The 23,569-nt window shown below is 33.9% G+C and overlaps 3 protein-coding genes across 3 annotated transcripts; 1 reads left to right on the forward strand and 2 right to left on the reverse strand.

The window, feature by feature from the left end:
* Window positions 1–727: 727 nt before the first annotated feature.
* LOC130945916 (protein FAR1-RELATED SEQUENCE 5-like) lies at window positions 728–6,895 on the reverse strand. Its single transcript, XM_057874606.1, has 7 exons — window positions 6,835–6,895; window positions 4,911–5,056; window positions 4,169–4,225; window positions 2,682–4,033; window positions 1,775–2,543; window positions 980–1,162; window positions 728–742 (listed from the first exon to the last, which is right to left on the reverse strand). The coding sequence occupies exons 1-7, from the start codon at window positions 6,893–6,895 to the stop codon at window positions 728–730; spliced, it is 2,583 nt and encodes an 860-aa protein (XP_057730589.1).
* Window positions 6,896–13,067: 6,172 nt separating this feature from the next.
* LOC130945184 (pentatricopeptide repeat-containing protein At4g04790, mitochondrial-like) lies at window positions 13,068–21,344 on the forward strand. Its single transcript, XM_057873891.1, has 15 exons — window positions 13,068–13,301; window positions 13,450–13,497; window positions 13,636–14,265; window positions 14,562–14,741; window positions 15,253–15,317; window positions 16,136–16,243; window positions 16,616–16,729; window positions 17,794–17,889; window positions 18,047–18,145; window positions 18,565–18,684; window positions 19,930–20,034; window positions 20,132–20,296; window positions 20,377–20,504; window positions 20,594–20,714; window positions 20,913–21,344. The coding sequence occupies exons 1-15, from the start codon at window positions 13,157–13,159 to the stop codon at window positions 21,072–21,074; spliced, it is 2,286 nt and encodes a 761-aa protein (XP_057729874.1). The 5' UTR covers window positions 13,068–13,156; the 3' UTR covers window positions 21,075–21,344.
* A 774-nt stretch (window positions 21,345–22,118) lies between these two features.
* LOC130946563 (protein CHLORORESPIRATORY REDUCTION 41, chloroplastic-like) lies at window positions 22,119–22,983 on the reverse strand. Its single transcript, XM_057875341.1, has one exon. The coding sequence runs from the start codon at window positions 22,941–22,943 to the stop codon at window positions 22,221–22,223; it is 723 nt and encodes a 240-aa protein (XP_057731324.1). The 5' UTR covers window positions 22,944–22,983; the 3' UTR covers window positions 22,119–22,220.
* Window positions 22,984–23,569: the final 586 nt, after the last annotated feature.

Raw genomic sequence — 23,569 nt, forward strand, 5'->3', positions numbered from 1 at the left:
ACTTTGCTGTTTCAAATTGTTAAGATTTCACAACGTCCTGCGGATTAAGTAACTTCAACGAAGTGATTATGTTATCTGAAAGTAGCATTAGATTTTTAATTTTTTTAGATATTCAAACTTCACATATAACATGTCCAAAATTAAAAAATTGTTTTTATCATGTTGTTGACAAAACCCAAAATATAATGTGTATAACAGTTTTAATATAACTAGCATACCTTTATTGGAATAAGTAACATTATTTGATTCATTAGTTACTATGAATCTTAATTTTAAAAGGAAAAAGATTCGTGCAATGCACATTTAGAGATTTAGAATTATTTGCAGTAGTCATTAGCATGAAAAGGCAAAAAAAATTTTCTACTGATTAATTGAAATTATTGGATTATATTGTAATTCAGAGAACTTAATCCAGTACTGTAAAGACTAAATTGTATTAACAAAGGTTATTTAATTACATTTGTAGTTGTCACTTTTAGATGTTAACATAACTAAAACACCTTCATAATCAGTCGGTGGATTTGGGTTTTTGTCTTTGTTATTAAAAATAGCATTAGATCATAACTTGACCCTTGGGGGAAAAAAAATAAAAAACCAATATCTATCGGCTGGTGAATGAAAGTAAAGGCTATAATGATCTCTGCTTTCAGCAAGCAAAATTTTGCCATTGAAAGTCTGACGTAATTACAAAAAAAGCCAAATAATAAAACTCATGTACTTAGCATATTCAACTGCGCTGCACCTAAACAACATTGTTGCACAAAAAGCCAAAAAGAGTCTTTTAAACACCCACTGACTCCTGAGAAAAACAAACAAAATCACTAACTGAAGCATCACTGGGACTTCTCAATGCCATCTGAGCCTATTGTTGCATTCAGCGATTTCAGGAGATCTAGTACCTGCGAATCCCTTCAACCAATGAATAAATGGAACACGTCCCATCTAATTGATAAATATTATATGCAATCGAGGGGAGTACCTGTTGGTGATAGTCGCAACTGCCTACATCTGCAACAGATGCTAGAATCTCACTTTGTGCAGTTCCGACGATCCTCTCCCGAGTTCCCACGGGTTTTAATTCTGCCAAAACATTTTTCCCATCTCGTGAATACACCGATGCTGACCTCGGAGGCAGACTTGTTTCATGTACCCCCATAAAGTTCTGCAACATCAACCCAAATGATCATTCACCACAGTTAATTCAGATATGCTAGCTATAAAACAACTTCACACCCCAAAACATTATCTCATAATTTCATTCACTTAGCAGGCAAAAGTGATGCTAATTCTCCCAGCATAAGTAGTTGAGGGAGATATTCCCCACAATCCCATACAAAAAAGTATAATATATGTTTCATCCATACATTAAATCATGTCCCTCGAAGGTTCCTTTAACAAGAAATCAATCAAATGAAATGCTAAGGTGCACTATTGAGATTCCATATTAATAAATATACCCTAAACCTACAATTTTAAATTAGCATTCATGGGATTCTATAGAAAAAAAATACATGCCAGATTGTATATCAAATTACGTCCACATTCCCCACAACCCCATACAGAAACTGAGACATGTTCATCCAAACATTAAATTATGTCACTAGAAGGCCTAATTAAAAAATTATGCTGTAATAAGGAATTAAGAAAATGAAGGGCCAAGATGCAGTATTGAAATTCCATATTGAAAAATATATTCAAACCTGCATTTTTTCTAAAATTACATGAAATTCTGCAAAAAAAAAAAAAACCAAATTGTACTTAATAAAGCACGAACCTCATTGGCCCCTGGTATTTCGACAGATTCTTCATCCTCTTGCAGACCCCATTTGGATTGGTTTGGTACCCTATCAAGACATGTCCGCTTTGTGTGGCCGGTCCTTTTGCAGAACGTACATCTTCTCTTCTTTTCCTTTTTGCCTTTGGACCGTGGAGCACCTTTAGTTCTAACAACAACGGGATCCCGAATGTCCTCGTCCGCATTTGCTTTTCTTCCCTCATTCGGTTGACCAAGTATTGCATGGATGTCAGTACAAATTCCGCAAATTCCCTCCATTGCAGTCTTAAATACAGTTCGATTCTTTGAACCAAGGTATAACATCCACTGTGATGCCGCATGGAGTGACCTATGCCGTAATAGAAAACCTCTCTCGCTCAACATGTCGTCGGTCTTATCGCCGTACTCTTCAATTGCCTTGGCGTCCCTCCTCCACCGCTTCAAAATTAAACGATTTGGAATATCCTTTAAATGCTCGTGCTTCATGACAAAGAACATGTGTCTGCATGGAAAGCCCTCCTTCTCCCAGAATCGGCATCGACATTCCATTCTGGTCATGGTCCTATCAAATAAGGTAACAATGTTGTGGCCGGGATGACCACACTCTTCCATTGTGTATACCATTGTTGTGGAGACCCTCCTTTTACTCACAAAATTAACCGCTCCAACACCGTCAATCTCTTTCTTAACTAGTACAAAAATAGCTCTCGTGTAAACATCTGCAGCGCACCTCTCAATAGGATCCAGGCACGTTGTTAGAACAGGGGTGCTATATATTGAATTGAATTGTGCAACTAGCTCGTTGTTGCGGTATTCTCAGACTACTAACTCCAAATTTTGCACCAATTCCAAAATACTATGTCTTGAGTTCAAAAATTCCTTTATGTGAGAATTTATTCCCTCACACCTAGACGTTGTGCGATATCCAGCACAAAACTTGCCAGGAAGGTACGCATTACACCACATGTGCCTTTTTTCGTACATCTGGTTTGCCCAACATTTTTTGTGTAGACCAAATTTCTCAGAAGCTTCTTCCCATTCAAGTTCGAAGTCATCTACCTCCATGTCAGCATAAAGCCATTTACAGAATATCTCACGAAACATCTGCTCGCCTGCATTCGAGGTTACATTCTTCTGTAAGTGCCATGCACACAACCGATGAGTAGCTTCTGGAAACACTTTTTTGACTGCCACAATCATCACATCATCGCCATCAGTTACCACAACAGAAGGCTGCTTATTACACATCACCTCCAACAAATTCTCCAACATCCACGTATAACTTTTTATTGTTTCATCTAGCACCAATCCAAATCCGAATATCGTGGTTTGCTTATGATTGTTTGACCCAGAGAATATCACTAACGGGCGCTGGTACTTATTCTTCTTGTATGTCGAGTCAAAGGCGACCACATCCCCAAAATACTGATAGTCTACTCTGCAAGGTCCATCAGCCCAGAACATGTTCGCCAACATTCCATCCTTTGTAACATTATACCTAGCCTTTGACATTGGATCCGCCGCTGCCTTTCCCTCTAGATATATAATAGCGGCATTCGAGTCACCATTAATGACCTTGGCCCACCTCATGTGATCAATGTAGTTGTATGCATCCTTTTTTGTAAAGCCCAACAAAGAGTACCCTCCGGCAACCCCAGCCATGTAACCCAAAATCTTTGATGTCGAAACACCATACCCACGCATGCCATCTATGTTTGCCTTTGCAGCATCCGATATACGACGGAATTTCGGAATCATGTGCACCATCCTTCGAGGTGTCAGTTCATGATTGTGATCCAAGATTACTTTGCGAACCTTCCATGTTGAGTTTTCCCTATCCAGATAAATCAACAGCTTCGCCAAGCAATTAGTCCTTGTTTCAGGACGGTGTCCCCTTTTTCTATCCAACCTGTTCAAGTGTTTCTCATCTCTCAGTCCGGCCCTATTACAAAAAAACCTTCTTATCAAATTTCCTTCTTCATCCTTTCCATAATCACCCTTGCGCACGCCAAATCCATGACATCTGCCAAATTTACTGTAAAAATCATATGCTCTTTCCTCACTTCGAAAGACTTTTCTTATTATATCTTGTTCTGACAACCCGAATACATCAGCATAATCGGATGGATACTCATCCGATACTCCATTCATGCTGTCACCGCCGCATGCATCATCCAATTCCTCATCAGGCCTACACCCCTCATCCCTTTGGCTTCCTTCCATCGTGTCGCAACCCTTATTTCCTTTTGTGAATTTCATCTGATCAAAATCAATTGCAAGAACATAAAAACCAATTTCAAAGTCTTGGAAATCTGCTATACACTCATGCTGAAATTATTCTTAAGTGAAAACCACACAAACATGCTACTTCACAAATAGAAAAATTCAACTAACCATGCCACAACATTTATTAGCAAACCACTCATTACTCAACAGAACATTATCCATCCCCTTCAACCACACATCATTTTAATTTAATCATTCATATTTTAAAAGCTCCAGATAAAAAAGAAATCATGTTTTGATAGTCTAATTATTTTGTCTAGATTAAAAATATAAATGGTTTAATTATTTAAATATTATATATATTATGACACAACCAATTATGCAAGATACACATACAAACCTCACATACATTAACAATAAAGGAGTTTCCTAATGAATATTTAATTTAATCATTCATACTTTTCACGTTCCAAATAAAAAATCAATTAACCTTCCAAAGTCTAATCATTATGTCCAGGTTAGAAACATAAGTGCTTTAATTATTTAAATATATGACACAACCAAATAATATGTGGATACATTCAAATATATAGTGTTATTATGTGTAAATCTTCAGACATGGCAACCCATTATTTTGGAATGTATAAATAAAACAAATTTTGCAATATACACCCACAAATAACACATGCTTTAACACTAGAGGAAGAGGGGAATGACAAACCCTCTCTTTCGTCATTTTCAAAATAAATTAAAAAACAAAGACACAACTCAAATTAATAGTATGCATCCTTTAAGTTAAACCTTTTAACTTTTTCAAAACTTTATAACTTCAAAATATTTCTTCTTCCACCGATACATAATGGAAATCAATGCACACAAAGAATAAACAGAGTTCACAAGAAACACATACCTCCATTCCTTCGCCGCATACGAGATGGACAGCAGCTGAAAAAACCGGTCTCCCTCTCCCAACCCTCTGCAACGACAATGCCGAAATCCCCCAATTCCACTCCGATCTAGGCGGATGGTGAAACCACTTGCACCAACATTCAAAACCTGCAACAAAACCCTAAACCAAACCCACATAACATTTCCTTATCCCATAATGTCAAGCTGTTATTTTTTTTAACCAATGTTACCGTGTTTTACTTTTTTTTTGGGTTAGGATCCAGGACAACAAACAAGCTCAGACCACAGAAAACCAAATCCCACTATGGCAAAAATGAATCACACTGACAATTAAAAAGCCCAAACACCCCTAGCCCAATATCTTCTAAATTAATTACTCACGCTAAACTAAACTAATTAACATAATTTAGCATAGGTGATCACGTGCCAGTAGCAGAGAGAATGTTCTTTATGTCAGCTGCTTCTGCAATATTTGTCTTCAACCAACTTTTATTTAGACATTTGTCAAAATCTTAAAGTGACAGCAACAACATACATGTGTAGAAAAAAATTTTCCTTCTACACCCTAGATTTCACCTAATTATTTACTTTAGCGGTTAGTATTCATTTCACTGCCATTAGTTCTGTTCCCAGCCTGCATTCGTTGTCCACTATTACCTTATGTACTTGTATATTGCTATACATTAATGCGTGCAGTTTGACTAATCAATGACGGAGTGAAAATAGGAACTCTGGCATTAATCAATGGTGCTAAATCACAAGGAAGATTATTGGTGTAGTATTTGGTGTATGTTTTGTTGATACTTGATACTCAGTTGTAAGATGATTTGATAATGGTGACTTTGGTGTTATTCTCATCAATGTTGTTGATGGCAATGGCAATGCCAAAGTCATTCGATGAGTAAGAGGTTGGATAGTATATTGTGTTTGTAGTATGATCCCAATTTTGGTGATGCTGCTGCTGGATATTTCATTATTTTGGATGCAGTTACATTCATTATTAAATGTTGGAGTTCATCATTGACTGACATTCAAGGAATTGTAGGCCGTGATGAATAAATAGAAATAAGTTTTTAACTAAAAAATAAAATTTTAATTAGTTAATATTAATAAATTTTTTATTGTAAAATTATTTTTTGAAAAATTTGGATCTTTTAAAAGAATTAGTGTCTAAAATTAGGATTACGAATTTAAATTTTGGATATAAAGTTGATAATTTAGGATAAAAAAATTTAAAAATTTGTTGATATTATTAAGTAAAAAAATTAACTCTAATTAAATTCATTTCATTAACATGTCTCTCTTTGATAAACATTTCATGAACAATCTACTCTTACAATGCTCATTAGTCACACTTTTTCCCCCTCAAACTATCCTTACCCTCTCTCCAAAAAATTATTATTTGTTAAATACTTAGTTTTTAATCATTTTTATTTAACAAACTAGTTTTTAAATTTTTATTTCTTAGAAAATCGATATTTACTTAAATTTTTTTATACATAGATCAACTAATTTAAAAAAATAGAGATTTTTTAGGAGCATTTATATATATATATATATATATATATATATATATATATATATATATTAAAATAATAATAATAATTGATATGACCGTTATAACTCGTCCTTAATGTTATAACTCGGCAGTATACATTATAGATCAGTTATTAACAATGGGTATTAAAAGAAATATTGTAACATTGTAATATGTTATTACTCTCTATTAATGCGAATTATTGAGAGTATAATTGTCGATGCTTCATCCCAAAATATAAAAGGGAGGTAAAACGTTTATTTGACACATTGCATTCTGCAAAGCTTATCACTCACTTACTTACTTGAGCGTCGGAGTGCCTTTTACAAATACCCACCCCCTTGTTCTCTCATTGCCGACGTATACCTCATCCTGACAGAAAGCTTACAAGTATTCACCGACGGACAAGCTATATACTGGTCAACCTCTACAAGAACAATTGGCGCCATCTGTGGGGACTCAAAATAAAAACCCTTCTTTCTATAGGTCCCAAAACTCCCATACATGCTCATGACTGACCTACCTCCTCTCATACCATCCGAGCTTCTTCGAATGGTAACGGAATTACAACAGGTTAATCATTACATGGCAAAAGAAAATCAACGAATAGAAAATTAAATAGCCAAGCTAACCAATGCTCGGATTGAAAATAATGACAATGAGCGTCCAGAAGACGAAGAAGAACATTCTAATCCAATGCATATCTCGAAAACTCAACAACCAGAGGAAAACCAACAAAATGATGACGAGGACGAATTGGACAACGTTGTTGGTTCATTCATGGCCGATGTTATGAATTTCAAACTGCCTAGGAACATCACATTACCGCTCACATTGACTCTCGACGATGGCATGGGAGACCTAAAAAAACACATCAAGAAATTCCGATATATGATTATCGTAAACGGTGCTTCTGATCCTATTTTATGTTGTTGTTTTCCTACCTTTTTAGACGGCCCTGTACTTGATTGGTTTTCATCTTTACCTGCAGATTCAATTTCACGCTTTCAGGAGCTCGCCAAGCAATTCGAAGATCAGTTCACTGCATCTTCCATTTATTTACATGATTTCGACTATCTAAATACCATCAAGCAAGGGCAGCACAAAAGTTTAAAAAACTATATCACTCGCTTCACCAAAGTGGCAATGAGCATTCCAAACCTTCACCCCGAGGTGCACCTGCATGCTATAAAGAGTGGACTTTGCCCAGAAAAGTTCCAAGAAACCATCACAGCAGCCAAACCCAAAACCTTGTCCGAGTTCCGCAAAAAGGCTAAAGGTCAAATGGAACTTGAAGAGCTATGCTAAGCTCGGAAATCCAAAAAGAATCAAAACAGTAAAGACGACGACTAAGCCCAGGATAACAAGAAACCCTTCGAATCTCTAGATGGTACAATGCTACATAACTCTTGGAATATTTCTTCTTTAAAGTAATATTATAGCTAAAAGTCAGGGGCAGACTTGTACTTTTTTTCCTACTCACAAGATTTTTTTCAAAAAGGGTTTTGCTTGGAGAGATTTTAACGAGGTAAGCCTACCTGCACCTTTGTAAACAAAGGTCGTATAATAAATTATTATGACCCGAAAAAGGCCGATCTATATCTATTATCACTATTTTTTGATCTATATCTATTATCTCTATTTTTTATTTATATCTATTATCCTTGTTTCTGTTTTTTGATCTATATCTATTATTCCTATTTTCTGATCTATATCTATTATCTCTGTTTTCTTATCTATATCTATTATCTCTGTTTTCTTATCTATATCTATTATCTCTATTTTCATATCTATATTAATCATTATCAGGTTTATATCAATCAGATCTATATCAATTATTATTAGATTTATATCAGTCATTGTCAGATCTGTATCAATTATCATCAGATCTCTATCAACTATCTTTCGAAATATGACTATCAACAGTCAACAAATTCAATCAAATATCAAACAAGAACAAACACTTATTCATTCGCGATAACTGTTCAATTCAAAGTCGCATCGTTTACACATGTACAATCAAACCCAATTATCAATAAAATCACCAAACAAAGGTGAACTAACGCGATATTCTCGCCTAACCAATTCACTTCTATCAAACCCGTCTCAGCAACAGGAACCAATACATCAATGGCAATCTAAAACAAGTCATTGTCTAACTTAGTTATCAAATAAAGATGAGATATTCTCGCTCTACTATCACATCCCTAACAAACATAAAGAACCAACATACCAACGGCAACTATTGCTTAAATCAAATATCAATCTATCAATTACTCAGATATCTATCAAGTCAAATTCATACAGTCCAAACCAAATCAAATCTCACTAACACTATCCTCATCAACAAATAGTGAACCCCGAATCCTCACATTTTCACTTACCCAGTTATAAGAGCTGTGATTCTCAACTTTATATTTTTTTTCCTTACCTACAATTCTTTCATAAAAATGAAAAGAAGAAGAAGAAACAGTGGCAGTAACACAAACTAACCTCTTTTACTCATGTCTTTAAGACTCCAAAATACTTCAATAAGAAAGCAATGTTGCCTTTTTGAATCCTTTTAGGATTTCAAACATAAACCAAATGCCACATTTAATGAAACTATTTAGTTCCATGAAAAACCCTAACCGTTGCATCTATTAAATCAACAATTTAAAATTACATTGAAAAAAACCAAAGGCACAATCATTGACAAGACTACTACACTTTTGAATACACGTTAACTTCAAATCACGTCTGAAATTCAAATTATTTTATTCCTTGTTTTAATAAAGTAAGTTGACTTGGGGACTCCATACCTATAACTCATACCGCCGAGTTATAACTAAAAAATCTCAACTTGCTTTATCAAAATATAGCCAGGCTAAACTTGGGGGCTGTGATATGGCCGTTATAACTCGTCCTTATTGCTATAACTCAGCAGTATACGTTATAGATCAGTTATGTGATATGGCTGTTATAACTCGTCCTTAATGCTATAACTCAGCAGTATACGTTATAGATCAGTTATCAATAATGGGCACCAAAAGAAATATTGTAACGCCCTGATATGCTATTACTCTCCATTAATGCAAATTATTGAGAGTATAACTGCCGATACTTCATCCCGAAATATAAAAAGGAGGTAAAACATTTATTTGACACATTGCATTCTACAAAGCTTATTACTCACTTACTTAGTTGAGCGTCGGAGTGCCTTTTGCAGGTATCCACCCCCTTGTTCTCTCATTGCCGACGTATACCTTATCCTGACGGAAAGCTTACTAGTATTCACTAGTGGACGAGCTATACACCAGTCAACCTCTACAAAAACAATAATTAATTTGGAACAAATAACACAAATAAAATAATTGATTTACACGAATGCAACAATCTAAAACTGGTTACATCCGTGTCCTAGTTCTATTCTATATAAACCGCTACTGCTACCATGTTTTACCATTTGAACATAAATTGCGGCCCTCTTGCAGCAATTTACGAAGAACACCAACTGAACATAAACCGCGACCCTTGTATCGGTTTATGAATAACACAAACTGGCCATAAAACCTGGCACCCCTATAGCGGTTTATGAATAACACCAAATGCATATAAACTGCGACACCCTTTAGCGGTTTAGGAAGGAGAAGAACTCTGCATAATCTGCGAGACCCAAGAAAGATATTTACACTATTGACATATCTATAACAACCTAAGATATAGCACCAATTGCAATTCTCCGGCAACGGTGCCAAAAACATGATGAGATAATTAGTGTTGATCTAGAATTTCTCAGAATAGAATCTCTTCGTTGCAAGTATAGCCAAATCAACAATTAACTCCCAACATCAAAATTTAATTTTTCAAATACAAATATTAAACCGAGAGTAATGAAACCTCAGGTCGTTCTCCCTAGGAATGCAATTGAAGTGTCACACTTTCGGTTGTGAGGAAAAGAGATTTTGAAATTAAAGAACAAAATATTAAAAGAACAAAGAAATAAAAGAACCAAGAGATGATCAAAATTGATATGAATGTAAGTAAAAAGGGAAATAAGATCAAAACTAGTGAAAATGCTAGATATGCATAAAGAGCCTTGACTTGGGAATGAGATTCCAAGGAATTCTATCATTGCCATAACCACAACTATGGTAATTATAATGTGTCAATCTTGCTTAGTTAACTTCTAACATCGAGGAGTAGGTCAAGCAAGTATAATTGAACTTGATCCATAAGTCTTAGCTAACTTACCAAATTAATTAGTAAAAAGCTAGCTTCAATGGACACAAGAGTCAACTAACTACCCAATAATTACCATTAAATGTCGGACATCATGACTCTAGTATCCTAGGAACTCAAATCCCAAGCCAAGGTGTGAAAATCTACTCAAAATCTAAAGTTGGCTTTTTTACAAACACCTTGTGGGTATAAAAGCAAAACATGAAAAATTGCAGAGGAAAATGGAAAACTATAACCAACTATTCACAAAATCAACAATAGAAACTCAATCAAGAATATATAAACCATAAAAGACAAAATTCATCAATCAAAACTTCGAGAACTCAAAATTGAAAATATTAACAAAGTACTTGAACCAAAAGAAAATGAAAGTAAAGATAATTAAAGAGAAATTTAAGAAGTACTTATAAAAGATGAGCAAAATCCAAAATCAAAGCTTGCTATAAAATGCTACAATGGAGATGGAAATAAAACCATAAGAGAGAATTCTCTACTCTACACTACTCCAACTCCTAAAACTATGAAAAATTGTAAAAATAAAGTTCTAAGTCCTAATGAAAGCTAATTCCTTCATATGTGTTGATATCCCCTTCATATAGCACTTCAATTTGGCTTTAGCACACTCAAAATTGGACCAAGAGAGCCCCAAAATCGTGAGCCACGTGCTTCATTAATGAATCCACATGCAGGAACCTGTGTGTACGCACAGATGTGTGCGTACTGCGTACGCACACTTCGTAGAAAATTCACTTGTGCGTACGCACAGATGGTTGTGCGCACGCACACTAGCCGATTTCCTTCTTGTGCGCACGCACACTTGACTGTGTGCTTCCTCTTTGTTTTCTTCATGTGTTCTCCTTTTTGTACATGCTTCCTTCCACTTTTGCCTAGCCATTCATGCCTAATTGACCTGAAATCACTCACAAAACACATCACGGCATCGAATGGCATAAAAGTGGAATTAAAATGATTAATTTAAGCATAAAAACGCATGTTTTCACATTTAGGTTCACTTTAGGGATCAAACACAAAAGTATGTTATTTTGGTGATTAAGTGTGAGTTTATATGATGAAATATATCCAAATCAAACCAAAATATCTCAGTAAATATGGACTCATTAACGCTCTAGGAGGTTGACAGCCACTGTCGTCGGCTCTCAGTGCAGCCTTGATTGCCTGTGATCTGTCAGAAATAATCAACAGGCCGTCTGATGGGTTACATGTCGTTTCAAATTGGTAAGGAAGAAAGACTAGGACTAAATACTCTCAGATTCAACAATTACAAAAGTAACAGGAAGAATGTTGCTGTTACTGTCTTGTGTTACTGTAATAAGCAAAACACTACCATATTTGCCATACAGGTGGTTGCCATCGACAGAGACGAATGACTTACAATGCTTGAATGCCTCCACACAGGTAGGAAATGCCCACATAGTACGGTACGGCCTTGAACTCACATATTGTTCGGGGATAACAACTCTGCAATGCTTGTAGCAACCTAGGCACCTTATTATATAACTCCTCCCAATCGCTATATATTTGCGCAATTGCCTTTTGCTTCACCATCTAGACATTTCTATACGAGGGTTTGAAGTGATAGCTTTGCCTAACTGCACCTTGTAATACAGGGATGCTGACGGATAGGTTAGACTGTATCAATGGCATGATGACACGACAGATGAGACTGCTGTCCAACTGTCGATGGTTCTGAGACATGGTTGGTGCTAAACACGTGTGCACTATTCCAATCACACATTCACCACCACTAAACATTTTGGCTTATTTTTCGGAAGAAAAACGGAAGAGAGGAAGAAGTGAGATATTCGTGAAGAATATAAATGGTTACGCATTCTTTTATAGCTAATAAAAATTTGTCGTAATGTATCTCTTTACACTGTAAGTGTCATAATTATTCACGTATCCCGTTTACAGTATAAACCAAATAAAAATGCACGTATCTCGTTTATACTGTAAACGAGATAAGGCACGAAACACTAGACATGTTTATAGTATCTCATTTCGTGTCTTATCTCGTTTACAGTATAAATGAGATACGTACATTCTTATTTCATATACATTGTAAATTAAATAAGAGATACGGTGCATTTTGATAAAAATGCTATAAATTGTATATTTTGAAAAATAAAATATTTATTTATTTATTTAATCTAATTTTTGTTTTTTTTAAGCGAAATATGATATAAAATTAATTTATCTAACAAAATAAAAATTTAAAAACTAATTTAATAATTAAATTTTGTTGCAACTAAAGTATTCAACAATAAATTTTTTGGAAATTGCATTGGAGCATTACTATTGGATATTGATAAATAATAAATTAGAGAAATTGATAGAAATTTCCAAAAATTCTATTACTGCTTGATTTTGTTTTCATATCAGTGGTGTGCTGCAAAATAGTCGCGTTCTCTTCACTGCGGCAAGAAGCACAATTTCCATTTGCCCGTGTTCTTCAAAAGTGCCGTGAAAAAATGCGCCATTCATATTTCTCCTACGTTAGAAATCTAAGCCGATTCCGTTCACGTTCACGTTCTGCTGCATACTCTTCCTTCTTTTCGGAATTCGATGGAGATTCTACACTCGCAAGCCTCAAGCTTAAACAATCCCCTGCTTCAGGTAATTTTGCACTCTCTTGTTTTTAGGGGTGTTGTGTTTTCTGAAGCTGAATGAGCTAAATTTAGAGTTTTGTTGCGGAATTCGTTGATGGGTAGTGTTTTTTCAGTCTAAAAATTTATTTGTTGTGTTTTTGAATATTTTGGTGCAGATGATTCTTCTAATGTGGCGTTTAAGAAAATTTCTTCTATTTACTACGGTAAGTGTTTGATGAAATTCCTGTGAGAAACTGAGAATGTATGTTATCGGTCAATTGGTGTATTGTTCAAGTGCTGAGCTTGTCTTCTCTTTTTACCTTTCCTAAAAGGTTATTTGTTGTATTGTTTTGTACTGTCAGGTGATAGTATCTCGGTCAAGAAACCCATGTCTAAGAGAAATGATAATGCAGAAGAGTCCCAAAGTCAGCCAGGAATATCATGGCTTTCAAACATATATAACAATAATTTATTATTACAACGGAAAGTACATTCTCGCAAAAAGAAACAGAAACACTTGTTTGAATTTTCCCAAGAGAACCGTTTTAATAGGTTGGTTAGAATTTGTGCAAAGGTACTTGGACCGGAGGCTACCATTGCATTGTTTGGTAAAGTTGGACGAGATCCAGGTATCAAAGGGTACAATGCACTGATAGAAATGTGCATAGAAAAGGCTAGGGAAAGTAGTGACGAAGACATAGTGATAGAAGAGTTGGGGAAGGTTTTCCATCTTTTTAAATTGATGGGTGAACGAGGATTTCGGCTAGAAGAGCAATCATATCGTCCACTTCTTTTGTATACTATTGACATGTGTATGGTTGAAGAGTTTCATTTTTTCTGTGATGCTATCAAAGACCAGAATGCCAGTTTAATTACCAGACTCGGTTACTACGAAATGATGTTGTGGTTAAGAGTTAATAATGAAGAAAAGATTCAAGAAATCTGTAATCTCATTGCAGAGAATGATGGTGAAGAAATTTCTGATTTACGAGGTGGGTGGATATGCTTTTCTCCCTCATATGCATTGGTTTGTCATAATTTGTTTCATAGAAGCTGTGTTCAAACATCTAGCTTTGGATTATTTGTAGCAGATGTTGACATTTGCAGTTTCATTTAATGAGACTGTGAATTTTAAGTGACATGGTCAGTGGTCAATTACTTCAGAAATGAATGTTAAGTGACAAGGTGTCGCTGCTGGTTCTGCACATCGTTGTTAAATAATGATAGAAAATTCTGTTTTGTGTAGCACCTTAAAATGGAAACTTACTTTATTCAACTTATGTTGCAGAAAATTATTTCTTGGCTCTTTGTGAGAGTGAGCGGAAGAAGGAGATATTGGAGCTATTGGAAATCATAGACATAAAAAAGCTTTCATCTGTAGAATCTGTAGAAAAGATATTTCAGGCATTAGGAAGGCATCAACTGGAACCTGTTGCGGAGAACTTCCTTTTGGACTTCAAAACAAGTGGTATGATTACAATATTTATCTTCTCATCACCTATTTGGATTTTGCTAGACATCAAACTATGTTTCTGCTTGCAAAAAAGGAAAACAAATTGCATATGATATAGCTGTTGTATCTCTTGAATTATGTTACTTAAGTCTTTCGAATTTGGCTCCTCTAAAGCATAGGGGTCAAAACTGCAGAACTATAGCTTCTGATGAAAAACTCAGTGGTCTGAGATTTCATAATCAGCAAGCACATGCAAAACTGATCATACATTCTGCATTTTACCCTTTATATTACACAAGGTACTCTAGAGGAACAAAATCCCAAGCATTATATGTATAAATGGACATATATTAAGATTGCAGGTTTCTTTTTTCTTTGTCAATTATTAATGTACTGAATATTGGTTTTTTTAATATAACACCAATGAGCTAAGTCATATTGTGATTCTGCTGAAGAATTGAGGATTGAATTCCTCTATAAATCTTAATTGGTGTATATCTTGTACTGAGATTCTTATGCATTGCAGATTATGAAACAAATAATATTACAAACTTCATTGCAAGTTATGCTGTTAGCATCCCAGATTTATCGGTAAGAAAATTCTTGCATATGTCATTGATAATTTCCTCAAGTCCATGATACCATCAAGCGCTTTCCTTCATCCATTTTTCTTCCTCTAAACATATATCGCCAGTTTTACATTTTCATGATACTTCAGATTACAATGATGATAGAACTTTTATGAAACCCATTTAAATTTCTTTTAGCATACCTAAATTATGATTTTTTTTTGTTAACTTATTTTTAATTGTCAATAAAAATGGAACTCCTCACAGAGGCATTTACAGGCTTGTAGCCTATTATACACAGCATATCGAGATGAATTCCCTGCTATAACTGGAATTTGTATGTTTTTGAACTAACAAAGATAATGATTGAGAGTTGATACTCACACCTCAGCTATGGTTAGAAGCCAATACGGTATTTACAATAAATCAGTAATTGTAGCTCTTCATTTACTTTGCTGGACATGGTTCTTTATCTTTTTTCGTTCATTCTTGTTAATCTTTTTATTTCATTCTAGGTTGTGCAAATTTGGTGTATGGAATAAACTTCTTCAAAGTGGCTTTTACTGTAGATTTATTTTGGAGACATTCAACGCTGCATTTTATTTAATAATTTCCCCTTGTTCTATTTAGCAATTCATTCGTAACTGTTGTGTGATTTTACTTCATTGTGTTTGTATATTAAACACTCCATAATTGCATGTGCATTTTTTAACACAATGATAAAATGGTACTAGTGCTTTTTTGTGAATATTTGGCATAATAATTGTACATTGTAGTTATTGTTGTGGACTTTTATGTGTGTTTGTGTGCATTCTCATATTTATTGTTGGTATTGTGAAGGTTGAGAATGTCATTACAAAATTCAAGGATTTGCACCAAACACTTGAAGTGTCACCTTCATCCTCATCATATGAGAAGCTAATTTTACATTGCTGTACGTTGCGCGAGGTATGACCATATGATTTTTGCACTTTCTGTAAGAGGAAATTAGAAAGTCCAAAAACACAAGCAATTGAAAGTGAACCCACCCCATATCTTTACCATTTAGTGGTTGACAAACATGGTGTGGCCATGTTATTTATCTTAAAATATGTATTTTTATTTAATGGAAAGAAACATAAATTCACAGAAACAAGTAAATTAAGCACTTTTTTCTATTATTGTGATCACAATGACATTGCTGGTACTTTCCTCTTCTGTGATTGCATAATTCCTCTTTTCATTATCTTATCCAATATGCAAATTCACAATAAAAGTCCATGATGTGTCAATTTCTCTCAAGTGAATTTTTGAGATTAGTGATTTTTGTTTCTAATGCAGGTGCGTGTAGCTCTTGATATTGTTGGTGAAATGTGTGAAGGGGGCTTGACTTTATCAAATGAGATGTTACAGTCCATATTACAAACTTGTGAGGAAACATCTGAATATAATTTGGTATGACCCATCATCCATGTAATCACTCTCTTCTTTCTTCATTCTCTCATAATTTGTGTTTTCACATGTTCCATCGATTTTCTCCGATGTACGTAAACTTTTGACCTTTAAGCTTATTGTTTCGTTGTGTTATGTCTATATCTTTGACTTAGAAAGTTTTGATGTTACTGTAAAGTGAAGATCCAGTAAAGATCATAATAATAAATAATTACTCTATCTTCTTCCGGTCCTGCACTGTATGTTCTTATTCAAGCTTGAAGGGAAGGTGAAATATAGCTTCTTCAGTCTTCACCATTTTGTCTTAAAATTTATATTGGCATTAATTGGATTCTTTTCCTCTTGGCCATGAAGTTCTAATATCATGTCAAGGAATCAGTAGACTTAAAAGCTTAGTATATTACGCGAAGATCCAAGAATAGTTTTGTCTCTATGCTCTATATCACAAATTTTGTCTTTCTTGCAATTGTCTAGTGCAGAGAGGTTGCTTAGAATTGCCAGCTCATCTTTTGGATGACATAGCTTGCTCTACCCGCCTTTACCTTTTGGAAAAAACAGTGACGTAATTTTTCTTTTGTTCTTTTGCCATTAAGTAAGGATGCTTCAATTTGAAATTATTTTGCACCTCTATTCTTTTTGCATTCATCTCTTCCATTAATTTTTTTCTCTTTTTTAATAAAAACGAAAGGTAAGTGATAGAAACAGGTTTGTTTGTCCCTTTTAAGCTAGTTTAGCAGGTTTAGGAGCAGTTGTGCTTGGCCTAGCTGCTGCCTATAAAATACTAGGGGTTAGTTAATTTTTAGTCAATTAGAAAATTCTGTTCAGTTTGTTAGTTCAGGAGAAGAAAATTCTCTCCAGAGTTGGTTAGACCCAACAGTGTATTTCAATAAGGAGTTGTGATTTACAATCCCTAGTTCATCAATAAAATCCCCTATTTTCTGCTAGATCTCAGTTCCTGTCAGTACGCAATATATGTAGAGCTGGAATCAATTATTCTATAACATCTTGGATAGTTTACTGTTCTCACATGTAATTTGTTTTATTCTTTGGTGTATTCTCAAATAAAGGTTCATCGGATCTTCTCTACAATACGCCAGTACAATCTGGAGACAAATGATAAGACATTCAGATGTATGATAGACTTGTTCTTGAAGATGAAAGACGTAAGTTGTACCCATTCATTTTCATTCTTGTGCTTTATTGTTCACCAGTCTTTTACTGATTTTATCTTCATCTTGCTAAGTATCCACTGTAGCTGTATTTTAGTGAGTTGCAGTGAAATTTAGAACGTCGTTGATGTTATTTTATTTCATGATGCAGCTTGAAGGTGCATATAGAATGCTCGATGAAATGGGGGAACTGAATTTGAAACCATCAGCTAGCATGTACAATACCATAATGGCAGAATGTTTTAGAGAGGTGATGTTTCTTTAATGCCTCTGTTCTATACTTAATATGCTTTTTGTGGTTTTGCAATCAGATTAGAATGCTTTCATTGAACCTAAAAAAATGGTTTCATTGAACCTTTGTTGTTATTTTTTCGTTTTGTTATTTTAAATAGTTAAAGGTTATGGACATGAGTATATGGCACAAATCTTTGAGCAGGGTCATTCCTACTCTTGGGCTTTGGGCAAAGAGAAATTTTACCAAACTTCACTCTGGGCAATCCTTTGCATACAAATGATTTGTCATGAGTTGAAATATGGCTGCTGATAATGGATATAGTTTTGACAAGTTTGAAATGCTGAGAAGTCCTTCCAAAATGTATTTGAATCAACATCTATCCTACTTCAGCATTAATGCATTCCTTTTCTCACCATTTTGCTGAAGTTTTTCAGAAAAACACGAGTGATGGGGTCAGGGTCCTTGAGCACATGCAAAATGCTGATGTAATGCCTGATTCAGAGACTTTTAGCTACCTGATTAGCAACTCTGAAACTGAAGAGGATGTAGTCATGGTAAGTTGGGATTTATAACCTCGTAATAAACCATTTCAGTCATTTTTTTATCTTCGATTCTGTGTGTGTTCAGAAGTTTCTAATATTTCTTATGTTCTTTCTTCTAATAATAACTCAGACTATAAGATTGCATGCTTCAATATTTTTATCTAAGAAATTTACTATCCCGATAGAGACACATGAATGCTCTTTATATCTAATATGTTTTCTAATGCATGCATCTCTTTTGGGTTTGATGCGTGAACATTGCACATTGCATAGGCTTATCTTGCATTTCGCATGTTTAACTTTTGTCTACATGATTTTACTAATAAGTGCTTGTTATATAAAAAATTTATCTTAGTTCTTATAATTTTTTTTATTTTGGATTCGATAAAATATAAAAATTATCTATTTTTTATTAGCTTACTTTTTGAGTATTATTGTGACAGTAAGTTATATTTTTATGCTTCATATCATAAAAAATACTATAAAATAATATAAATAAGTTATTCTAATAACTTTGTTATATGCATTTAAAACATATTCATGAATAAAATATATAAAATATAATTGTTTTAATGAATTTACTTAATATGTTATTAATATAATATCATGAGAAAAATAAATAAATTTTAAAATAATTTACTTTCATGTATGTATTATAATATATAAAGATTTTTTTAGTTATTATAAATATTAAAGTATTTTTATATGATAATAGGTGTAAAAATGAAGAGAAAAAATATTTAAAAAGAGAAAAAAAGTTTAAATGTTTAAAGATTTGGAAATTTATTTAATCGAAAAGTGATTGGCAATAATATTTTTCTCAATTTATGGATTGTTACTTGTTTTTTAGTTTAATAATTTAATTATTTATTTAAGATAATTACTTACTCTATTTTTCAAATAAAATTATATAATATATAATAACTTTATTTAATTAAAATTGTTAACTTTGTTCAAAAAAGTTTGGTTTCCCCCCCACCCCCCACCCCCACCGGGATCCGTCCCTGATACTGTCTTCAACCATCTCCACCAACAGCTTAAGCTCTTGTGTTGAGGCACGAGTGGTTTTTATATTTTTAATGGGGTTTAGTTTGATTTCTATGTTATTAGAAAATAATTGCACCACAGAAAATAATCTGTTTGGATATGCCTACATTATCGGAGCTACATAAAATTAGTTTTAACTTAGGTATGCCATTTTGATAAGCTGTCTATGGATGAATGCTTACAAATGTATGTTCAACTTTATGCTTGTAGTATTATAAAGAACTGAAGGAATCTGGAATCAAACCTACAAAGCAAATTTTCATGGCCCTTATAAATGCTTATGCTGCTTGTGGACAGTTGGAGAAAGCAAAACAGGTAAGGGTGCAAGCAGCGTATGCTGCTGCTTGAGCTATCTATCATTTTCTTGAAAGACAAGTAACCTTTATTGTGACTAACTAATCCTCCATTGTAGGTAGTGTTAGATCCATTGATACCACAGAAGAACTTGAACCAAATCAAGTGTGTGCTTGTTTCAGTTCTTGCAGCACATGGGCAACTGTCTGAAGCTATTCATTATTACGAGGAAATCAAGAAAGCTGGACATAATTTGGAGCCAAAAGATATTATGAGTCTCATTGTAAGGTTTTGAACATATTTTCGGCTTTATAAAATTTTTAACTTAATATGATTCATAATCAAGGAATTCAACATCCATAGGAGAAGGCTCGGTCCAATGTAGAGTTGGACAGGTTGCTTCTTCTACTTGAGGAATTAAATGATACAGATTATTGGAATGGAGCTTGCTGCAGAATCATCTTGTATTGTATTTGGAACAAGGATATAAGGTTCCATCTTTCTATTCCCACTTTTTTGAAGTTTTTTTCACCAGAAATGCATTCTATAGTTTACTTATGCTCACTATATTTTGTGTCAGTTCTGCTGTCAACTTGTGTAAGCTCCTCAAGAATAAGTACCAAAGCAACGAACTGGTTACAGAAGCTCTCTGCGATAAGCACCACAGCGATGAATTGGTTATGAAAGTTCTCTTTGATAAGGTTCGCCTTTGCTTCCTTCCCTAAAAATATTCCTAATCATACTCCTATTACTATAAAAGAAAGTATTAAAAACAGTAGAATTTTTTTGTCTCGGAATCTCAAAAAACAACCAATGCTTCCCTTAGTAAAGTAAATCATTTATCTTTTCTATTGTGTGTCATTATTGTATTCACAACAATTGTGTCTGTATTTGTATAGGTGTTCTCTCTCATCGACGGGTCAGAGTCGAGCCATTTGCAAGCGTGCCTCGAACTGCTTTCTGAAATCAAGGATAAGCTAGGCCTTGTGCCTCCAAAGGAATATCATGATTCTCTGCTAAGTGCTCATGCCAAAACCTCTGAATTACATAATGCTAACTGAACGAAACATTGAGCTAGACTAAGAAGGGTGAGTAGGTGAAGTACTCTTCAGTCTTCACTTGAGTTCCTATTAATAGGGGCATTATATCCAAATGTGTACAAATAACTCACAAATTTTGGGGTTGAGGTGATAGATAGGTAGGTCTTTTCTAAAAGGGCTGTTCCAGAATTCAAGCATCTGATATAGCAGCTAAAGTAGGCATGAAGTTGCGGTGTACTAACATTTTTCTCTCTTTTCTTTGTTAATATAATATCAGAAAAATATTAATCATACTATGTTTATTTTTTATGATGTACTTATGAGTAATTTTGAAACTTGCACTGAATATGCAAGTTGATAGGGGGCATCTATAACAATAGTCGGATAAAGTGGAAACTGGAAAGTGCGCTGCATTTTGAAGAAAAGAATTGCAGTTAAAATCTTAAAAGAAAATCATTGTTTATTGTTGTGATCATTTGTTACTGCAACAATGCTCAGGCGCGGTAGATTTTTATAAAAACCAAAATTTGCACAACAAATTTGGCCATCAAAATTGTTACACTCAGCTATAACAATTTTCACAATTTTTTAATCCATAGCTAAGCATGTTGTTATATTTTCCAGTTGAAAGTACATGTATCTTCTTCTAGGAACTAGTTTTGTTAACAGAATTTTTTTCCATCCATATTATTCAAAACCGAGACTTTTGCTCAAGGGGAATTAAGTTTGTATTACTTGAATCAGATAACTAAATATATGCTAAAAAAAGAAAAAGAAAAACATTTTAAGAGTGTGAAAACTATGTGTATACCTAAAGAACGATGAAATCGTAATACAGTTATGCACAAGTTTACGTTAGGATCTTAGCAATATTTTGCTTCTTTTAAGTGCTAATATCCAGTAATCTATAGAAGTTGCACCAATATATATCAGAAAATTATATTAGATGTTTTCAATGATCATCTAAAATTTAATTTGGTCCAGATTTTAAAAAAGTTTTAATTTTATCAGTTACATTTCTAAAGCATTTCAAATTTCTAAAACAAGAATATCAAATGAGTACTTCAAAAAAAAAAGTCAGTCAAGAATTTATCTACATCAATTTCATGTAAACCTTAATTACACCAACAAAGTTACATTCCCATCATGAAAGAATCTGAATCTGATTCAAAATGAGTAAGCAACAAGAATGGCTTGCCTGCACCTAGCCTTAGCCTGTTTGAGCCTCTCATCCAATGTCTCTTCCTTCACAGAAGCCTTCACCATTGCCAAATCCATTTCCATCAGCTTCAACACTCTGAACAACTCAGTCACCATTCTCTCTTCCACTTTCCCTTCATCCATCAGTATCTCTGCCTCCTCCCTCGCCCTCTCGGCCACAATCTCCCCGGCCTTCGCTAGCAACTCGGTCGACCCGAATTCCTTCCCCATTAGCTCCTCTAGCTTCTCCAAGAAATCAGCTATGACATAACCTATTGGCAGCTCTAAATTAATCTCTTTTGTCCTCTTCCAACCAACCTCAAAATTCGGTGGCTCGGCCTGTGATATTTCAGTTTTAGGCCTTCTTTGCCTCACTATTTCGGATCTTCTCCTCTTCTCTATGGGAAATGTCTCTGGACTGTTGACTGTGCTAGAATTAGGATCTTGGGTTGGAAATTCTTCATTAGAATCATCATTGGAATAATCACTAGCTGCATAATTGGTGCTTAATGCATTATTGTTATTATTATTATTGGTGCAGTTGATAGAGAAGTGCTTTCTTGGTTGGATTTGAATATTGGAATTCTCTATAAATGGTCTATGTGAATAGAGATGGTTTTGGTTTTGGTTTGGATGATGAGAATGAGAAGTAGGATATGATGAGAGAAACTGGAGGATCGTGGAAGCCATTGCTACTAGTTTTTGAATGAAGCAAAGTGAAATAAAGATTAAAGATAAGGCTCTTTTGGCTTTTATATCTGGTTGGTTTGGTTTCTATGATGATTTTGTTGTAGCTTTTCATTTGTGTCAGATAATACAGTTAAATTTTGTAGTCCAATAAGCATAGAGTACTATGCTAAATATCACATGAGGAAGGAACATTTCACTTTTTATATAAAGATTAATAAATTTTCCATTAGTTGCTTTTTTATTCCTAATTGCTTTTTATATTTTGAGTAATATCCAAATCAATTTAAAGGATAACAAATTTTAATTATTAAATTAGTCTCTAATATTTTATTTTGTTAGATAAATTAATCTTTATATTAAATTTTGGTTAAAAATATCGACAAATGAATCATTATCATTGTAATAAAAATATAATAGTCTCTAAAATTTTTTAAAATTTTCATATCATTCTTTTTATAATAATTTGATGTGAATATCAATTTTTTCAATAAAATAAAAAATTAAAATATTTGCCTAAAATTTTTTTAGAGACTAATTCTAAAAATTATTATGTTTTTTACTTTTTACATTCTCTTTATCTGACTTTTATATATTTCTAACACATATATAATCATTTAATATATTTA

The sequence above is a fragment of the Arachis stenosperma genome, chromosome 8 (genome assembly GCF_014773155.1).
Source record: "Arachis stenosperma cultivar V10309 chromosome 8, arast.V10309.gnm1.PFL2, whole genome shotgun sequence".
Taxonomy (NCBI): domain Eukaryota; kingdom Viridiplantae; phylum Streptophyta; class Magnoliopsida; order Fabales; family Fabaceae; genus Arachis; species Arachis stenosperma.

Coding starts and splice junctions, on each gene's coding strand:
- LOC130945184 (XM_057873891.1), top strand. CDS start 13,157: ATGCGCCATTCATATTTCTCCTACGTTAGAAATCTAAGCCGATTCCGT. Junction 14,266..14,561: donor AGAAATTTCTGATTTACGAG/GTGGGTGGATAT, acceptor CTTATGTTGCAG/AAAATTATTTCTTGGCTCTT. Junction 20,715..20,912: donor TGAAAGTTCTCTTTGATAAG/GTTCGCCTTTGC, acceptor GTATTTGTATAG/GTGTTCTCTCTCATCGACGG.
- LOC130945916 (XM_057874606.1), bottom strand. CDS start 6,895: ATGGCGCCAATTGTTCTTGTAGAGGTTGACCAGTATATAGCTTGTCCG. Junction 5,057..6,834: donor TTGTCCGTCGGTGAATACTT/GTAAGCTTTCTG, acceptor GTTTTGTTGCAG/GTTTTGAATGTTGGTGCAAG. Junction 4,226..4,910: donor TATGCGGCGAAGGAATGGAG/GTATGTGTTTCT, acceptor GTGTGGTTGAAG/GGGATGGATAATGTTCTGTT.
- LOC130946563 (XM_057875341.1), bottom strand. CDS start 22,943: ATGGCTTCCACGATCCTCCAGTTTCTCTCATCATATCCTACTTCTCAT.